General features: G+C 41.0%; 1 protein-coding gene across 2 annotated transcripts; it reads left to right on the forward strand.

Annotated features, from left to right (window-relative positions):
* The first annotated feature begins 49 nt into the window (after window positions 1-49).
* On the forward strand, window positions 50-18969 carry PRELID3A (PRELI domain containing 3A). Of its 2 annotated transcripts, none has more exons than XM_054019982.1 (6): window positions 50-174; window positions 5380-5548; window positions 5942-6031; window positions 6961-7031; window positions 7119-7221; window positions 14467-18969. In XM_054019982.1, the coding sequence occupies exons 1-6, from the start codon at window positions 143-145 to the stop codon at window positions 14584-14586; spliced, it is 585 nt and encodes a 194-aa protein (XP_053875957.1). In that variant the 5' UTR covers window positions 50-142; the 3' UTR covers window positions 14587-18969. The 2 variants fall into 2 exon arrangements, with proteins under 2 accessions (XP_053875957.1, XP_053875959.1); XM_054019984.1 differs by lacking the exon at window positions 14467-18969 and adding an exon at window positions 9237-9305.
* The last annotated feature ends 1578 nt before the right edge of the window (window positions 18970-20547 follow it).

Raw genomic sequence — 20547 nt, forward strand, 5'->3', positions numbered from 1 at the left:
ACACTCTGTTCCCGGCTCGGTGCGTCCCGCCCCCTGGTTGCGTCACGGCCCCTCCCCCGGTGAGCCGGCTCTTTCTTTGCCCTGAGCGAGCGCTCGGGAGGTCGCCATTGGAGCTCGCGCGCCGGGGGACAGCAGCGGAGCGATGAAGATCTGGAGCTCGGAGCACGTGTTCGGGTGAGCGGGCGGGAGCAGGCGCCGCGCCTGGGCTGGGGGAGCTCGGGCGCCGGGCCCCAGGCGGGGCGGTGATTCCTGCAGGCCGGTAGCGCGCTGGCCCTGCGGCCCCGGGCTGTGACTCCACCGTTACCGGGCCAGACGCCGGTCTGTGCCCGTGGGGACTCCCGGCCCAGCCTGGGACTCTGTGAGCCGGGGCTCCCTGGCGCGGGGCCCCGCCGGTCACTGGGCTGAACGCCACCCCGGCGCTATGATGCTCCAGCCCTTACCCAGCGCCCTTCGCCCATGGGCCGGGAAATGGCATTTATCCCTAGATCATAGTTGAGGAAACTGAGGCACAGAGTAGGGTTGTGACTCGTCCGGGGTCACCCCGCAGCACAGCGGCAGAGCCAGGTGACAGCTGGCACCACCTAGACCGACAGAGGAAAAAGTGCTAAGTGCGAACTGTGATCTACCGTTACTGCAGTGGCCTTAACTTTGCTTATCAGCCTGTGCTGCGACTCTGTATCTCTCTCTGTATCATTGTGTGGGTTGCAGGAAGTGTCCTCAATTCCGCAGTTCCTCTTTTTTTTTCTTTTTTTTTTCTAAGTAACTAACTGATCATGAGGTCTTTTTGTAGTTAAAGTTAAGATTGTGCGCAGCTCTCACTGAGTGAGGACTACATTTTGCTGTTCAAAGGGGATGCAGTTGGTGGCAGTGCAGTATGGAGATTTGTGCAAAATTTCCATACCAACGTGAGAGAGGTGACTGAGGGCTTGTCTAATGGGGAAGTTTTACCGGTAATACTGGTGTGACCCCCTGTGGACATTATTAATCCTGTAAAAGAGTGGCATTTTTCACCTTAGTTTAAACCACTTCTCAACCACCAAGGAAGCTCTTATAATAGAATGAGTGTCCACCAGGAAGTTCTGCTGGTATAACTACATTGGTTTAAATTCACCCCCCCAAATTATGCTGAAACTTTCCTGTATAGACAAGGGTTGAAAGCAGTGTGAAAGGTTTCCACAGCTGTCTTCTGTTTGCCAATGCCAATGTATGCAGTAAGACTCTAAAAGGGCAGTTATGAAACTGACAAAACTATTACATTATTTGGCATAGGCATTCATAAATGACCTTTCATAATATTAGAGCAAACACAGATGTCGTTGATTCTCCTAAAGGGTATGAACAGATTAAAACTGAGTTATTGTAACATTTTGATTATGCCCCCCCTTTTTTTGTTGTTGTTTGTTAAGGGGTAATGTGTTTTAAGTAATCCATGAAATATCTTCAATGAGCTGCTAACATTCAAAGTTAATAACATAATTTGTCATTTATTTCATGTTGTTCTTAATATAAATGAAGCATTTAACTGCAAAAATGATTGTTTGACATTTGAAAACTGCTTGTGTCACACAAAACGAGAACTGTATAATTGGTAGCAAAGTTTGAGAATACTTGTGTGTCAAAGTCTAGCCACATCATACTGGGAAACATCTGTAGATAACAGGCTACGAACTTCAGTGATGATGGCTTAGACATTTCAAAACAGTGGCTTCCTTTTCGCGTTTGTTTATATGTTGTGGCACAGATTGGTAGGTAGAAGCTTGTTGTGGTGGGTTTTTTTTTTGTTTTTTTTTTAAAGTCAGTGAAGTCCTAGCCTCACTATATAGAAATATAATAAAGTCCCTGCTTCCTAGGACTCTACAGTCTAGACTGGATAAACCTAGGAGATACTCAGGAAGGAGGGAGAGGGAAGGAGGAGAGTAAGTTCAGAATGTGACTCTGTAGTCCCAGATGAAGCTTGTAGTTGTGTTTGCTGGTTTTCTTTTCTTTTTTTTTTAATGGACTACAGCGGGGAGGGGGGAGGAAAGAGAAAAGGAACTGGGTGCTTGTCACCACCCAGTTCTTCCAAGCTGATGGAAGTGGGTTTTGAGGAGGGATTTGAAAAAGTCCCATTATTGCAAACTCCAGTCTTGCTTTACCAGTGTTAGCAACTTTGGGAGCCTTAATGTAGGTGTACCATCTGTGTTTAAAGCTCCATGTCATCTAGCCTGGCACATGTCCTCTATCTGTTGATTAGACATGCTATGTCTACACTGCATGGTTGGCCTTTGTCTGCTGACTCTAGCTTTGGTTGCAGAGCTATAAAATTGCAGTGTAGGCATTTGGGCTAGAGGCTGGGTGCTGGGGCCCTCTGAAGGGGGAGGAGTCTACATTACAATTTTATAGCCCAGCAATCCAAGCCCCATGACCCAGAGTCAGTTGACATGAGCCAGCTGTGGGTACTTTATTGCAGTGTAGACATACCCAGAGTGTTTAAAAATGTCATTGAAAGCCCCCCTATGCTAGGGCTCTTGCAGTTGCTAACATAGGTGAAGCTAGAATGATGTTAGCAGCAATATAAAATCTTTGCTAAACTTTCTTAGTATAGGGGTTGATACTGGTTTAGCGATATTTACTTAAATAACTTCAGATAAGCTGGTGTACATTTAGTATGTGGACAAAGATCTAGTCTCAGGGTTTTGACAGCTGAAGTTATCATGTGTAAACCAAAACTTCTAGTGTAAAATGAAAGGGGTCGGTGCTAATAACACTTTCTCTTGTGTTGCACAACTTTTGTTTTGAGCAACTGCAGAGCTTGACTTGAAAATCAGTTATCTGTGGAACATAATACTTTCTTGATGCGATCTAATTTTCACATAGCAGAGTGTGAGGCCTGCAAAACTGTATGCTGCAATGTGTGAGAGTGTAGTTAGATCAGAGATTCATAAAATGGCCTTTAGCTCCTTGAAAGTCTTCAAGGACATCTTGCCTTTGTTAATCACCTTTGTGCTTAGTTTTATGTTCATGTTACATTGCATAATTCCTGATGATAATATGAAGACCAATTCATTCATATCTTTTAGTAGAGAGCAGGGTCTAGGAATAGAGGAAGGAACTTTTGTTTGAAATTATATATATAAAAATTTCCCCATTTGAAGCTGAAGGACCACTTCGTTTTTCCTGTTCATGCTGGAGATGTTTGCAAAACTCCAGAGTGTGTGTGTGTGTGTGTGTGAGAGGGATGTCTTGTAGATGCCTTCCTAATTGGTGGAGTTAAGCTCTAGTCTAATTCAAAACTGAAACTTTTCCATTATTTATCTAATACAGCTCCTATAACAACGTGTGTGTGTGTGTGTGTGTGTCAAAATAACGCAATATCTTACTCTTCACAAAACCTCACCTATTTAAACATCTCCAATAAAAAAGACAAAATACTGTTTAGTCAGAAGTTTGAATTAAACATCAAATCAAATTCTGGCATTGAGGGGAGTGACGTCAAAAGTTAGAGCCTCTGAGAACACCTTGTTACTGACCTTGGGAAGCTGGGCCTTAGGAGCTGACTTTCAAGACTTCAGAACATGACATAAGGCTGTTTGCCTCTGAGGTCCTGACTACGTGCAACAAAAACAGTAGTCAGTTGTATAAAATTTACTGTTGCAATGCTTATTCTTGTAAGGGTTTTAACACCTCCACATAGCAACACCTTTTGCGTGGTGCCTGCACTTGTCTTTTATTCCCTAACTTTTTTTTTTTTTCCACTGCAGAGGCACACTTGCTAACAGCAGTGGAGCTGAACAAGTGTTAGTAATATGGAAAACTTGAGTGCAGAAAATACCTGAGAGAAACCACTGTAGTTTGTGTTGGTTTAGCTGGACTTGAGCTTGCTCTTTGAAGTAACGGCTGATTTACAAAATGAGAGAATCCTACTGCAGACAGTAGCTGTGGGTAGCAGGTGCGTGGACCTCAGCTGTATTTGGCTTTCAGTGGTTGGTCTGCTAGTTTAGACGAAACAAAACTGTTAAAGAAATCTTGATAAAGATCTGGTGGAATATGGTGTTTAGTTCAGAGGCTGCTGAGGGCTTAGGGGAAATGTATTCTTGACACTGTCACTTTGCTAATGTAGTGCAGGCCTTCTGTACATGTGAATAGCAAGAGCTGAAGGTAAGGTGAGTACCAATCTCCACAACCCTAGAACGTTGAAAGAAGTTTTCAAGGAGGCCAGCTTTAGCATGGAGAACATGACCTCCTAAATCTGTTTGCCATTTTAGTCCTGGGATATTAGAGAGACAAGGTGGATGAGGTTATACCTTTTATTGGGTGAAAGAGACAAGCTTTTGAGCTTATGCAGTCTCTTTTTCCCAGACCTGAAGAAGAGCTCTATGTAAGTTTGAAAGCTTGTCTCTTTCACCAGTAGAAGTTGGCCCAATAAGAGTTCCTCATCCACCTTGTCTCTTCTACTCTTAGGTAAAGCTTACATTAACCCCATATTGCTAGAACAAACATAACTTTATCAAGCACCCATTATCTGTAATTCAGCCTGTTCCATCTTCCCCGCCACCCTTTTTAATAGCTCTCAAGTTAGACAATCAATAATCACTTTGGAACAGGTTGATCTTGTATAATATGTATGCAATACAAAGTACACTTACACAAACTATCAGGTATTCTTTCAACACTGTCAGTATTGTTTAAGAACAGAAGAATTTCCATACTGGATCAAGACCGTGGTCCATCTAGTCCAGTCTTGTCTCTCTTGTATCTGACTGTGGCCAGCACCAGATACTTCAGAGAAGGTGCCAAAACCACACAGTAGGTGCATGTGGGATGATCTGCCCCATGTACTAGGGTTCCTCTAATCCCAAATAGTTAGAGATTGGTTTAAATCCCGAAACGTGAGGCTTAATATTGCTTCCAAAATTTGTTAGCATTACCTAGATATTTATTATTCCTTTTTGCCGCCGTGTCCTTTGGTAGTGAGTTCTACTGTTCGTTTACATGTTGCATGGAAAAGTATTTCCTATTAATTGTTTTGAATTTGCCATTTTTTAACTTCAGTAAATGTTACCTTGTTTTCGTTAGATCAGGAGCTTCTGTTTTTCCTGTCTATCTTCACTATAACTTCCTCATTTTATGTACCTCTGTTTCCTTTCCAGGTAAACAAATAAGAGGAGACATGACAATCTGTCTTTTTAATCTTTCCATGTAAAAATGCTTCCATGCCCCTAACTATTTTAATAGACCTTCTGAGCCCCCCTCTAATTCAGCAATATTTGTTTTTGAGGCGCGAGGTGACCAGTACTTCACCCAATACCCCAGATAAGTCTGCACCACTCATTCGATCTTAGATGAATATTGTTAATGAAATGTATAAATAGTTTTTTTGTTTTTTTTTTTTTTCCCTAGACACCCATGGGATACAGTTATCAAAGCTGCTATGAGAAAATACCCCAATCCCATGAATCCATGTGTGGTAGGAGTAGATGTGATAGACAGAAGCCTTGATAACCAGGGAAGGTTACATAGTCACCGACTTCTCAGCACAGAATGGGGACTACCAAGTATTGTAAAAGCGGTATGTTTTAATAAGTTGAATGAGTAACTGATGATGTAATGCATTTAAACACGTCATCCTCTGGGATCTCAACTCTGAATTTATAGGAAATGCCTTTTCCAGAAATCGTAGGGAAAGTGTAATAATATAGCAGCACATCTCTTGCCATGAATGCATTGCAGTGTTTCCTGAAATGTTAATCAAATTTCGATTGTAGTATCTTCCAGGCAAGGACTGTCAGTTTGTGTGATTGCCTAGCACTCGGCGTGTTGAGGTCTTGATCCTGATCAGGATGTTTATGTACAACCACAACATAAATATGTAAAAGTAGTAATTTAGAACACAGAAAACCTTTTGTAATTTGCTCTGATGTCATGTTGAATATTTAAATAATTAGAATGTTTTGTCTTCTAGATTTTGGGAACAAGTAGGACTTTGACATACATTAAAGAACATTCGGTGGTAGATCCAGTAGAAAAGAAAATGGAACTCTGCTCCACCAATGTAAGTGACTAAGTGAGGTCAGGAAGCTTTTGGTAATGGCTGTAGGGGAATAGAACAACCGCCTGCTTATTTGCAATACAAAAGAAAGCTTTGCTTTTAGAAATGTACAAGCTTGCACTCACGCTGTCAAACAAAGACTGGCATTTTCAATGTGAAGCTTTTCTGGGTTGCCAAATTTTTAAATAACCTTTCCTTTTTCAGTTGCTGTTGGCTGCTTCTTTGCATGAGTAGGCAACTTTAAATATGTAGGCAGTATAAAATATTTGTATGGGTATAACTTTGACATCAGGTGAAACCATCTTCTGAGAAAGCAGAAATGACAAACTTAGAGAATAAAACATGCTGGCTAAAGAAGTTATTTCCCTAAACAGCAGCAGAAATAAATTTAGAACTGTATTGCAAATCTTTAATCTTGTTGAAATTTGCAAACTGTTATGTTGTGTTCTAATGTCCTTCAAACTTATCGAGTTTTAAATCTACGATTTCAATAAGAGTCTTGTCTTTGTACAGTAAATGTAGGCTTAGGGACTTTCCTAAGTACATGTTTCGTGTGTGATTGGTAAGGCTGCTTATTTTCCTCAAGAGCCTGGATTAAAAAGCTTGCCATTGCAAACATACTGAAGTTCAGACTTGGTTCAACATTCAGAAATGTTACTGGAAAGCTACCTAAATTGTGTCGGACAACATGGAATGTAGAGAGATCTAGTGAAAGGCAAAGGTTACCTAGCTGTAACTGGATTTGCAATAGGAGAAGACAAACCACCTCTCAATTATTATTGACCATTATAATTGTGCTGTTACAAATTACAGTAACTGTCCTGTTTTCTGCTGTTAAGGATAATGAAGCACCAGTTGGTGCCACTGAATTGTTGAAAGAGGAAACCGCAAGGAGGAGAAACACTGAGGATTTGTGTGTTTTTGTTTTTAAGATTACTCTCACAAATTTGGTGTCAGTTGATGAGAGATTGGTCTATACGCCTCATCCTGAAAACCCAGAAAAGTAAGTTGGGGTCGGGGGTCTGTCTGTGAGAGAGGGTATATTGCTCCTTTTCTGTACCAATAAGCTTTTTTATTTCTTTCATTGCAGGACTGTGCTAACTCAAGAAGCAATTATTACTGTAAAAGGCGTTAGCCTGAGTAGTTATTTGGAAAGTTTAATGGCCAACACAATATCCTCCAATGCTAGAAAGGTATGCTTTTGTGGCAATAATTCTTGGGCACTTGTACTGCTGAATACCGTGCTTAAGGCTCAAACCTGCAGGATTGGACCCTAAGTGTGTATAAGTTTTTTTTATTTTTAACCATTAAATTCTTGTTGTTCCTGTAAATGTCACCAGAAGCAAGAAATGCAGTACTTGTTCATTAGTTTTTAAATGCAGGCTAACCTGTCTGTAATGTTCCCATTGTTAGAGACTGTTACCCAAGCAGCTCTTAAACACTCATGTCACAGTTCAAATGTCAGGGGTTAGCCATGTTAGTCTGTATCCACAAAAACAACAAGGAGTCCAGTGGCACCTTAAAGACTAACAGATTTATTTGGGCATAAGTTTTCATGGGTAAAAAAACTCATTTTAGATGCATCTGAAGAAGTGAGGTTTTTTTACCCACGAAAGCTTGTGCCCAAATAAATCTGTTAGTCTTTAAGGTGCCACAGTTCAAATGGTTAAAAAGGCTACCAGGAAAGATGTCTGTAAAGACTGAATGGAAAATTAATTCACAAAATCCAACACTGCTCACACTGATTGCAGACTTTGTGCTCAGCACAATCTCCTTTGTTTGAATTCTTGACCTGAAATCATCCAGCTTAGTTTTATACAAGCAGTTCTGCACAGAGATTAAATTACCTGATGTTTTCGATGAGAAGGAGAGGAACCTAGGCCAACTTGTATACTCCCAGTTGTAAGTAAATTCCCCAATTTGTGTTAATCTGCAAGGCATAGAAAAAGAGCTCTGTTCATCCCAACGTCATGCTCAGACGCTCCAGGTAGAGCTTTGGGAGTGGTTATTTGCTACTGTTGGGGGCACTCTGTCTTGCTCTCACACTACTAAAAATCAATGGAGGATCATACCTGTACCTCTCCTCTTCCTCCAGAGATGCTAGTGCAGCAGACTGAAATGAATATGGTGTGACAGAGCACGGGTCAGGTGTAAGGATGGGAAGGACAAACAGTGATGGAGGGAGCAGTGAGACAGATGTGAGGGTGAGTGGGATGTGGTGCATAAATAGAAGTGGGAGCTGACCTGCTTGGGTAGTGGCAGTTCAGGTCCAGTCTTACTTCCCAATGCCATCCTAGGTAGTATGTGCCTTGGCCAGCCCCTTTCCCCTGGAAGTAGGATATCCTTAGGCAGCGATGCTGCTTCTGTCACTTGATGTCCAGTATTAGATTGATGAACATTCAGCCTTCTTGGCCAGAAGGCTATCGTGGGGGGTGGGAAGAGGAGGGAATCTGAATGTTCGCTTCATCCCTGCAGTGCACTTCCCTGAGGAAATAGTAAAGGTGTGTGAGGGGATAGACTGGCAGAAATAAAGTGTGCTAAGGTTGGGGGTTAAGTGGATGAACTGCAGGGTTTGGGGAGAGGGAGAAAAAGTGGCTAGTTGAATTTCGAGGGTGTAGATTGTATTTTAGTTTGGTGGCCATAAACGTCTCTCCACTTAAACGTTTTACAATTCTCTCCTCTAATTCCACTTAGAGCAATGGGGTACATGCTGTGATCTCCCCATCCTCTGGCACTCATAACTGCGGTTAAATCTTTGGTTTGCTAACAGCCCACTTAAAAAATGTCCGACATATATAGAAAGCCAAATTAGAAAAGGGCTCCTTCCATATAACACTTAAACATCTTCGTAGCCAAGTGTCAAACGGTGGAACAGTACCTTCTTGTCCTTTCTAAGGCAGCTAAGTCCATTCAGAGATGCCTAACTTGGCAGGAATTTGTGTTTCCAGCCCTCTCATTACTAACAAGCAGATCTACTTTGAAGGAAGTGGTGACTGCAGAAGCACAAGACTGAGTTTCTGTGCTTTCAGAAGTCTGCTTAGACATGGCAAAAGCTTTGCTGGAAAGTGTTTCCTGCTGTATCTTGAAAGTCTGACGTAAATGTTGAATTTTGCTTTGAGGGTTTGAGATTGCAGGCCTGATGCCTGAATACTACAATGATGAAAGATGAATTTTGTGCCATGTGTTAATCTTTTCTGTGTTACTCCAGGGGTGGGATGCTATTGAGTGGATAATTCAAAATTCTGAAAGCGCTCTAAGCTAGCAGTCTATCTCTACATCTGCAGTTTGTACTAACTAGTGGTAACTCCGGCATTCACTATCTCGGTACAGCATTTCAGCTTTCTAGCAAATGTGTGCATGGACTGTTGTGATGTGACTTTTATATATATGTACATTAGCTTGCATGTATTTTAGTATATAATCACAGTTACATTCAGGAATGGCAAACTTGTTCTCATAATACTAGAATCATACGGTTTCTTTTTTCATTGCGACCTGGAATGGGTCAAGTAGATATCGGTGGAAAGGTCGACCTTCGTTATTCCTACATGTACTGCAGTGCTTTTGTACCGTAGTATTGCTTCTTACACATGCAAATGATAGGTTACTGCAGGTACCTAGGCATGTGAATGTGTCACTCTTTAATAGGGGCCCACGCCAGCTTGGTCAGTTAAATTGGACTACATAAGAACAGTTATCTAAAGAAATTAACCAAAAAAATGCTTGGTTAATGGAATCAGCCTTATAAAATTAGAGCAGAATTGCACTTAATGTGTTCAGGATTGGTTTTCTCAAAACAGGTGCCTAACAAGCATAGTCTTAAGCACAGAGTTATCTCTACTTGCTTTGTCTTCCCTGGCAGGAATTGATCTAGTTGCCTCCTTTTCATTAGACTTTTTTAAGAGGTAGATGGGATTGGGGGGTGGGGGGTGAGCTTCTGTTGTTTTAAAATTTAGGTGGAAGCTGAACATATTTCACTCTGAATTGGTATAGTTGCAATAAGAATCTCATTTAGCATCTTAAATAGCTTTCCTGGCTTGCTGCTGTTACAAATGAATGACCTTCTTTAAGCAACATGATTATTTAAAATTTAACTTTCAGATGCATTTCAGTTTGTTCATGGTAGGAAGTGCTGCTTTCTTTTGTAGTCCGACTTCAGGGCTGAAAGGAGTGGTTACAGTTTTCATAGTTACTTTTATGCTGGACAGTAAATAGTGCTCTCCACCTTGCCTTCCATTAGCTAGCCTAGCTCAACTCTGTCATTCCTGTATTGAAACCACAGACTTCCAGTGATAAAATCCTAAAACCTTTTTTCATAACTCCTTCTCCTTCATTCCTTTATAATTTTATTTTGGGATGTGTGTGTATGTGACTTATAAAATCAGCAAATGCTGGCTGTGTGCTTTCAAGTTTACTTTTCATTCCACTAAATTCTTGAGTTGGACAAACCATTAAGCTTTGTCTTCTCCAAAAAACTTCAACTGGAGGAGTCAGTTTGCTACCAATTATCCAAGATATAATAAATCTTTATACTAGTATTTGACCTAATATTGAAAGCATAATGTAGTGCAAATATATGTAATGTGCATGCTTGGTTATGAATGTGCTTGCTTAAGTCTTATATAATGTAGGACTTAAATAACATTGTATTAAATACTATATATATTACACCGATAATATATATATATATCAAACTCCAATCCTCTGTCAGATTCTGTTTTCCTTTTACTGAGTAGAACTGCCTAGGTCCTTAATTTTAAAAGAAATTGTAGAGGTGAAGCTTTATTAACTTAGATTCCACTGGAGAATTGTTCTGAAATTTACTCTGTCAGCATGGTGCATTGATGCTTAAGTTTTATATGGATTTAAGCAGTTTTTCCAGAGCTGCGAGAAAATACCTCACTGATTTTATTTGTTTTGGAAAACCAACAAACATACTTTGGATGATTGACTGGTTATAACCCTTGGAAGGAATTCTGTGGATCTGAGTTCCACCCAAAAGATGCTGGCTAACTTTTTGTAAAAGTAAAAGTCTACTCTCTATATGATCAGACTTAAACATTCTTAGTGTTTAAATATTACTTGTTTTCTTCCAGTGCTTTGTATATTCGTGTCCCTGTAACTAAAAGTACAATAACTTGAAAAATAGCTTTTTCAAATTGAAAAGCTTATACCTGGGGTTATTTCTTACACCTAACATTGTGGGAAAAGAGCTATGTGGTTTGTTTGACTGAACTGTCATATTCACAGAGATTAGAGGGGGGAAAAAAAGTTTCACTGTTTTGTTGTGCATTTATTTCCTGTTGCATGTAGCAACCTGCACTGCTCTGTTGTAGCTCACGTGCATGCTTCCTTATATCCTGCAAGAGAGAGTTTGCCAGCAATAGTACCAGCAAAACAACTGAAGTTGGCAACTGTGTGCACAGAGGGGAAACTGGCTGGTGGGGAGGAGGAGAGTGGGGAGTTTAGTATGGCCCTTGGGGCTACTAGATATCAGCAGGGAAGCAGGGGGAAAAAAACTTTTCTTAAGAAGACATAAGGGTTGCTCTGACTAAAATAAATTCAGTTTTAATTAACCAAACCAAAAATATGCAAGTTGATGTCCCTTTAATGTGTTGGTGGCACTCACTAGAAACGCTAACTTCAGAGCCACTAATTTTTGAAGGAACTGAAATTTCTCATGCTTGGTCTTGGCTCAGGAATGAGAATATTTGATTCTATTGGTTTCTGTTTTGAATACTTCAAAATCTTTTCGGGAGGGGGACTGTCTACTGGTGTGTGGGCAGTTCCTAGTGAACACTGACTGCTAACCGTAACATAAACATAAATAACTCAATATAGCACTTGGATAACAAAGGGCTTTATTTCTAAACTTGGCATGTTCTTCCTGTTGATTGAAGATGACTCTTTCTATTTCACAATCAATTTTCTTTCAATGTGGCTAAATCGAAATAGCATCGTAAGCCTGTGGAATCTTAACTTGAAAAAGACTGACTGGTTATTTGAATATGCATCCACTCTAGTTCCCTCTGGATAGGGAAGAGGAGAACAGAGGCATAGGGACTTTTAAGATAACCTATAGCAAATATACATGTACAGTGCTCTCTTAAGGGGTAACACCCTCTTTGTTCCTGCAACAGTAAGATTCCCCCCAGCTATTCAACTTGTTCACATGCATTGCGATTTGTAAAGCTAATGACATAATGACTCAATCACATAGCATACATTCTGGTGCTTCTTGCTGAGCTGAACTCTTGTGACACAGGCAGTTCTTACTGAAATATTGTTCTGAGGAATCCTGTCATCTGATATCTGCTCATTTGGGTGCCATCTTGTATTCTGCACTGTTGAATCAGGGTCCTGGCGGCTCTGAATTTTAATTTAATTTTAAATGAAGCTTCTTAAACATTTTAAAAACCTTATTTACTTTACATACAACAATAGTTTAGCTATATATTATAGACTTGTTGAAAGAGACCTTCTAAAAAGGTTAAACTGTGTGACTGGCACGCGAAACCTTAAATTAGAGTGAATAAATGAAGACTCGGCACACCACTTCTGAAAGGTTGCCGACCCCTGTTCTAGAGGATGCTTTTTGTGGTAGTAAGGATGTAAGAGGTTACGGTGAGTTTGATTTTTACTTCTCTCCACGGGGACTTGAAAAGCTTCTGACACTTGCTTGAAGACTAAGCCTAATATGCCAGGTGGGAAAGTACCTGTGCCCACATATCTTAACTCCCCTGGAAAAAATCACTTCTTCTGTCCTCTTAAATAATAACCACTCCCTTGGTCTGTTCTGCCACCCAAATAAATTAAATTCCATCTCCCTAATCAGTTCTACCCCAGTCCCTCAACTTTGCAGGGTGCTGCCCTCCCCCCTCTTGCTCTTAAGGAAATGCCTGAGCCCCTGCAGGGCCGGTGCTACCAGTTAGGCAAACTAGGTAGTTGCCTAGGGCGCCAAGATTTGGGGCACCAAAAAGCGGTGCCCCCAATTTTATTTTTATACAGCGTTCCTCCCCGAGCACGCGGTCGCCGCTCCACTTCTCCTGCCTCCCAGGCTTGCAGTGCCAATCAGTGGTTTGGCGCCGCAAGCCTGGGAGAGGAGGAGAATTAGAGTGGGGGCGGCGGTGGAGCAGAGGTGAGCTGGGGTGGGGAGCTGCCGCATGGATCCCCACGTGGGGAGCTGCTGCAGGGGGGCACCTCAGGGCTGGAGGGGGGGGCGGGGCGCACAAGGTGGAAGTTTCACCTAGGGTGCGAAACTTCCTTGCACCAGCCCTGAGCCCCTGCACCTAACAAATATTCCTCTCTCCACCTGGGCACTCTGCTAATTGCATCAACCATTCCTGTTAAAGCAGTAGTGCTTGAGAGGTTTTGTGGCCTTCCTTTCTCCTCCCTGTCAGACAAAGGCCAGTGTCTCCCTGGTCTCACTCAACCTATTTACCTGGGCAAAACTTCTACTCACCCTAGGTAAATGGAATTTTAAAGCCCTACACTCCAGTACTTTTAATTAAGGAAATAAAAGTTGTACCTAACTCTAGGCTAGAAATTTCTCATTTTAAAGCTAATCTTCAGTAAGGGTGTGAGACTCACTAGAGTCCAGCAAGATAAGCATGTCAGATAAGTCTCTTACATGAACTCACAAAACTGGGCAGTGCACATTCTATGTGGCCAATTAAAATAAAAGAGCTGCACACTTAAATGTAAGTTTAATTGCACTTAGTCACAGCACTTTGTTTTCTCTGAGGCCTTCTTAAAATATTCTAGGAGTAGGAAGGAACAGGGCAGGGTGGCAAAAAATTTAGTTGCAGTTTTAAAAACTTAGCCCAGTTTTATGCTGAAAAGTGACTCATTCATGAACTCAGAAGTCCATGATACTCTTCCTACAGTCACTTTCTGATCAAATTTTGTTCTGACAAGTAGAATATCTGTGTGTGTTTTGTGTTTTCCTTAACTGCTGAGTTAACCTGAAAGTCCAGCTTGGTTCTTTCTGTCTCTCATCTTCAATAATCAAAAATTCTCCAAATGTAAATTTCTTAACAATTCTGATACATGAACTGGACTAGAATTTATCTTCCTCTTAGTACAAGTGTTGGCTTTACTATGCTAACAGAAAAAGCAAATAGTAAAAATATCCTTATTGCTAAAGTAACCAGTGAGCAGACTTGTTGAATTAGAAGGTAATTTTACATAGACCCTCTTTTCCCATAACCTCACTTCGGTATGGCACTAACTTTTTGCACATAAGATGAAGGTTATGCAAACACTCTGTTTAATGAAGCTTCAGTAAAAACTTGAAACCTCAACATAAAACCCCAAATAATGCAAAACCAGTTTCCTTTAGAGCAGTTCTGAAGTCTGACAAAGGAAAGATACTGAAGTTTTAATTTTAAGTGGCTTTATATCCATTTTGATACTAAATTTGTGTCTTTTTCTGACAGGGTCGAGACGCCCTGGAATGGGTGATCGGCAAACTAAACACAGAGTTTGAGGAGTTAACATCATCGACACGGGAGAGCATGAAATCTGGAATGGCAGCGGCATCAGCAGCAGAGAATTGAGGCCGCAGAACACTGAGGAACTGTGACAGAACAACTTTAAACCATGAACTTTATTTCCTTAGATCTCTTCTCTATGGCTGATAATGCCAGTCGTTTATATGTTCATAGGAATGTCAGAACTCAAGAAAAATATTTTTCTAGCGCTCTCTAGCCTCCATATCAACTTATTTGACCAGTGAAGACTAACATGAGCTCTTATGCTTTCCTTTATTTTTATTTAAAAAACCCCATGTGCTGTAGCCAATTGAAACAAAATCTTTCTGGCAATTCTTAAAAATGCCAAAATGAGCCTTTTTCATAAAGGCAGTAACTAGTAGGTTTCTTCTATATTATACCATCTGTTTTTTGTGCTCACTTTTTTTTTTTAAATGTGTGTACATATATTTATTAAGAATTTCTTTAAAGAGAGCAGCTGCTGTATTTTATGAAGGGCGGATGGGTATAAAAGCACTGAATCTAGTGTTGGTCTTCGCTGCCGAAGTGGAAGAGCGAAAAGTGACACACACTGTAAAGTGATGGAGATATTTACTCAGGTTATCTGAAAAGCTAGATCTTGCATGGTGGTACTGACTCTTGTTGTTAAATGTCTGAATGTGATACACAGGTAATTTATGTCTTGGATGTTTGGATACAAACCTCCGACAGATGTAGTGAGTATTTAGACTGAATGTAGATTTTTAGTTAGACTTTGTGGGGAGAGAAGATGTAATTTATTTTTGTAATATTTATTCACTGGCTCTAGGTTTTTGTTTTTTGTTTTTTTGTTTTTTTTCCTTCCTCCTCCTCTTCTGGAGGAGCCGCTGATACCTCCATGTAAACCATTGGAAAACGATTGACTTCTAAATGCAACTTTTTACAAGGTGATTTGAATGAAGAGTATCGTTGTTGCTTCAGATTGTAACACTTAACTACTGTGAAAGTGATTCTTATACCACAAACAAAGATATCATGAAGACTCGGCAGCAAACGTGGATCCACTCTGAAGAGTAACAGTACTTAAAAAAAAAAAAGTGCAGCAGAACTGGCTTTCTCTAGGTTTCTCCCTCTTCCCCCCCCCCCCCCCCACCCGCAGAGCTTTCCATGGACTTTCAGTGTTTCTTTGTATTTGTCTTTAATTTACATTTTAACAATATTTTTGTCTTGGTGGCATGAGTAATCATTTTTAGGCTCATTTAAATGTTTCTGGTCAGTCATTCATTGTCTGTCTGGGAAAACAAGATTGCAAAATCCAGTAACCCCTATGGAGTAGAATATTTGCAGGAAAAATACTAATTGGATTGCTTTCTAAAAAGTATGAAGTCCAAAACTGTTAAAGGTACTGATCTTTCTTTGACAGGGCTACAGAAATGAGTGTTTGAAAGCACCACTAGTTTCTGATGCAGCCTTCAACTGAAGGTAAATTTTTGATTTGTTGAATTTAAATTAAATCTTTTTTGTGTGCTCGTAAAGGCTGAAGAAACAGTCTGTTCTGTTTGCACAAGGAATCAAGTCTTTGCAACAAACGATTTAGAAAACTACTTTTGAGTGAAAATTAAATATTTTTTTAATGGTAAAAATAAATGATTGTTCCATAACTTGCTTTAATTTGAGTGCTTTAAAATACAATGCTAGCTTGGTGGCAAACCCACCAAACACATGCACAATATAGTTTGGTAACTGTAGAAACACCATGCTGATAATAGTGTTCTTTTTTTAAATTAAGAGGTAGGTCTGTAACTATTAAAGTACACTTTCCTACCAAGTAAATATTTCTATTTTAAACAAAATTTTGGTTGGATGATAGGACTTAATCTTAGCTTTTCAGAAGCCAGTCAGTGACAGTAAACATTTACCTTTTGTCTTCATATGGACCTCAGGTGTTTCCTATATGAAACAGACACTTAGTTCTGAATAAGGCCTGGAAGTATGTTGTCCTTCTCCAAAGGACAACTTGCGTAATACTGACATTTTAGTTGAAGTGAGTTTTACATGGTGCCCTTTCCTGGGGGGGGGGGGAGGGGGGGAGGGTATGCAAATGCAGAAAGGTCTAGTTGCCAAAAAAAAAAAGTGTCTGATACTACCTTGCCATTTCATCCTGGCACAAATGAGTGAGACAATGGGCACACTTATGCAAACGAGATAAAGCAGGTGTGACTGATTTTGGGGAAGTTGTAGTACAACATTCCAACACATGCCTGCTGTGGGAGGTGTTAAATGCACAGGTGTGGCTATGCTGCAGTAAAACAGCCATGGCTGGCCTGTGTCAGCTGAAGCAGGAGCACAGAGCTATAAAATTGTACTGTAGACATTCAGGATGTGAGGGGTGAGAGTCCTGGAGCCCAGGCTCCAGTCTGAGGCTAAACTTCTACAGTACAGTTTTATAGCGCTGTGAGCCTGATTCTACTAACATGGGCCAGCTGATGGGTTTATTATTGCAGTGTAGACAATGCTGCCTCATGTAGCTCCTGGCCCCAGCAGTTCTTCTCTCCTCTTGTTCTCCCTGGTCACTAGTTGCTCTGGGCTTTTATTGACCCCGTCTTTTGGCATGAAAGGCCATGACTTGGGTTGTAGCTACACAGGGAGAGGAAGTTAATCCTATCTGTTTCTTGGCTGTGCTCCCAAGAGAGCTGCTTAGAGCTTTTGGGATGTCTGCCCACCTAATGCCCTGTTGGCCTAGGTCACTCCCTCTATCCTTGCTCTGCCTCCCCCTTAGTCTGACAGTCATTCAGGGTAGAGAGGGCCCTCTGCTTTAAATCCCCTGAAAAGAAGATGCAAGTTGCATCCACTCTTAATAATTTTGCTAGGCATAGCCTCTTGCACTGTCCTTTCTGTGATCTAATACCACCCACCCTGTGTATGTGCACCCTTGGGACCACCGAGTGATTGATCACACTGCACTTTATCTGCCTTACCAGAAGTTCATCAGGTCCAATGTTACTTGGGATCTATCTTGACTTTCACTGGGAAGCTCATCCTCTTTCATGTCCGGGTTTCTATTTTCCTATGGCTTGTCAGAATGGTTTTCTGTTTTGCTGGTATCCTCTTCTTGTGAACAACACTGCTCCAGTTATAGGTGTGGTCCTCTGGGCAGTCTGCCCTTTCATCCTGTTCCTCCTCCTGTCATTGCAGTAGTTCTATGGAGCCATTGTGCAGAAGGGCCTTGGCCCTCCGATGGGGACTACATTTTTCACAAGTCACATCTGTATATTCCCAATCTTGCACAAGAGTTCTCCCCCCCCCACCCCCCCGCCCCAGGACCTGTGGCACTCACTTAAGCTCCCTCCCCACCCTGCATCTATCCACACAAAGTTCTACAATATCTTCCAACTCTTTGGCTGAAACAGTCTTCCTCTGGTTAGTCTTCTGTGTGTATGGAAAATTTCTGATGGATCAGATTTTATTCTAGTCTTGCACTAATCAAATGCCTTGTAACTGGGCCCTTTCAATGTGGTGGTTCTCTCCTGTATGGGGCACTTTTAAGTCTAATTTCTCAAATGTTGAGGTAGAAAACCCTATGGTGCTAATGTGGGCTCTGCCACTGCAGCCAACAGAAAGGAGGAAAAAGCTTACATCCTAGGGCTGAGTTAAATAAAAAAAACTAGGACCTAACCTGTCCAGCTCCTTTTGGGTCTCGGAGGTGAGGCCAAAAATGGCAGTGTTGAGCAAAAGAAAATCACTTGGCTCAGTAAAGGGCAGTAGGTGCACGTTTAGATAGGAATCCTACACTATAGTACCATGAGGGTTGAAAGAAGGGAATTAAGGGGTTTTGGTTGTTTACAGCTCAGCCTTAACTCTAGTAGTGCTATTGTCAATGCAGATCTTGCCTACATGCACATCATTAAACAAGTAAGAGCTGAAGCAGACTTCTAATGCTGTCTAAATCCCATCTCAAAGTTCCCTTTGTTTTAGAGTAATCGGAGTCTAAGGATTTCTCTCCTTAAAGCAGTCGTGCTGATATTAGCTGAGACAATTTTGGAAATATCAGTTGTATCTAATATTGAATGTCCTGTTCTCCATTGTATCTGTGTGTAACTTTCTCTCATTGTCTACATTATACTCTCCCATGCCCCCCTTCAGATTACTTACCCCTGCTGTGACTGCAGTTCTGTGGTCTTCGATACTGGGGTAGGGAGTGCAGTGGTGCCAGCGCTAGAGGTAATGTATAGGAAAGCTCTCACTATTAGGGAAATGTCCAGGCTTAGTGTAAAGAGAGCCTGAGCCTACTAAAAGGAGCTGAGGTAAGTAGAAGAAACCCAGCTACAGCATTTCTGCCGTCTGAGAATTATTGATAAGTGTGATCACTTTTGTTGCTGCATAATTTATAAAAGAGTACATTAAACATTGATCTACCCTATGTTAACCAAGACCTTCCCATTAAATTAAATGCATTTAATCTTCCTTATACTTTAGACAATATTTAAACTCTTATTACAGTGAAGGCAACATGATGGTTACAGAGCAGGATAACAGATACATGTTAACTCTTCCTCTTCTACTCTCCCCATTTTCATCTCAGTTCAGACTGTAAGCTCCTCAAACTGTGATTCTCTGCCCTATCTCTAATGTAAGGTGCCATGCACATCTATGGTGCTAAGTAATTACACACTCTACTAAAAATAACTACTGTGTATAGTTTTCTTTGTAGTAAAAACAGGCAAGCATTTGCTGCTTATGGATTCTTCCCCCACAAATATTTGTCCTGGTCTAGCCCAGGGAGTAGGAAATGGTGGTGAAGCAAGCAACTCGCATTTCCTTAAAGAGGATGCACAGATGTCTTGCTATGGTTCAACAGCTGTAAACTGAAGGAGGAGGATGAGCAATTCTTCCCTGGTGAATAGTTAAAGCTGAGCTTATTATGGGTTAATGGTTCCTCCCATATGTGGCACTGGCACCATGTGTTTGACTAGAGGCTGGAAGGAGAATGCTTAACTGTAGCTCAGGTTTCTTAAAAAAATAACTCTACTTTTTTTGTATATAATAGTTAGTTTAAGCCTTATTTTGAAATGTAAATTACCTCTGTCCATCTCAGAGCCCTGTCATAGTTTCCGCACAGAGTTGTGACCGCTGGGTCTTTTACATAACCAAATCACAAGCTAACTTTCAGCTGCCACTTTTCAGCAGTGTGAAAAATGTTTGAATGGACAGGAAGACAAAGCTAGGCCTTGGGGGCTAAGTCACACGGTGGGGTTTTTTTTTTGTTTTTGTTTTTTGTGAAGCCTGAAGTAACACACAGCAAATCATTCTCATGGGGACTACCACAAGGTGAGTTTAAACTCTGTGGTGGCAGAATCCAGGTACTGAGATGTTAAGAGTGCTCTGATCTCAAACACAAAGGGGAGTTGTTACAAGGTAAAACAAACCTTAATTTGATACTGCCTGACTTTATAAAGTGACTATTGTCTCCTAAGGCAGGGCAGCAGGAGTTGGCATGCTAGAGCCTTTTTATTAGGCTCTGCAGTACTACAGCATTGGGATTTTGGGCACCATAAATGTGTGCAGAAAGTGTGCAAAGGAGAAACTTAACTGTGTATATGTTCCCCCTTCCTCCCAGCTCCTGTATTTAATTTAGGGCCTCAACGCTTTTCTCCCTGTCCCTTCCTCATTTCCCCCACTAGTTAGAGTCTGTAATAGCAACCAGTATTTAGGGTACTAAGGCTAAGAACAAAAAAACAATCACTGTTTCAGCCCAGGTTACACAAAAGCCTATTATTAAATACTCTAGGTATGTTTTTACCATTATTATGTCAAGAAAGCGGGAACTGGACAATTCACCTTTTAAGAGCTTTTTATTAGTAATGCATAAACAAACTGCATTTCAGTATCACAGCATGAAAACAAGCAGAAAAAATCCTATTGCCTTTCTTGCATATAAATGATTGCCCTTATCTATTGGAAGCCATACAAAAGTACATGCACCATGACAGTATAGAGGAAGAAGGGATGTGAGAAATTAACACTTTGGAGTTGGGTTTGTGCTATATC

This window comes from Malaclemys terrapin, chromosome 2 (genome assembly GCF_027887155.1).
Source record: "Malaclemys terrapin pileata isolate rMalTer1 chromosome 2, rMalTer1.hap1, whole genome shotgun sequence".
NCBI lineage: Eukaryota > Metazoa > Chordata > Testudines > Emydidae > Malaclemys > Malaclemys terrapin.

What these genes read in the sequence shown, in the direction of transcription:
- PRELID3A (XM_054019982.1), top strand. Translation starts at nt 143, where the DNA reads ATGAAGATCTGGAGCTCGGAGCACGTGTTCGG. An exon ending in TGGAACTCTGCTCCACCAAT is followed by an intron (nt 6,032 to 6,960) that starts GTAAGTGACTAA and finishes TTTGTTTTTAAG; the next exon opens with ATTACTCTCACAAATTTGGT. An exon ending in TATCCTCCAATGCTAGAAAG is followed by an intron (nt 7,222 to 14,466) that starts GTATGCTTTTGT and finishes TTTTTCTGACAG; the next exon opens with GGTCGAGACGCCCTGGAATG.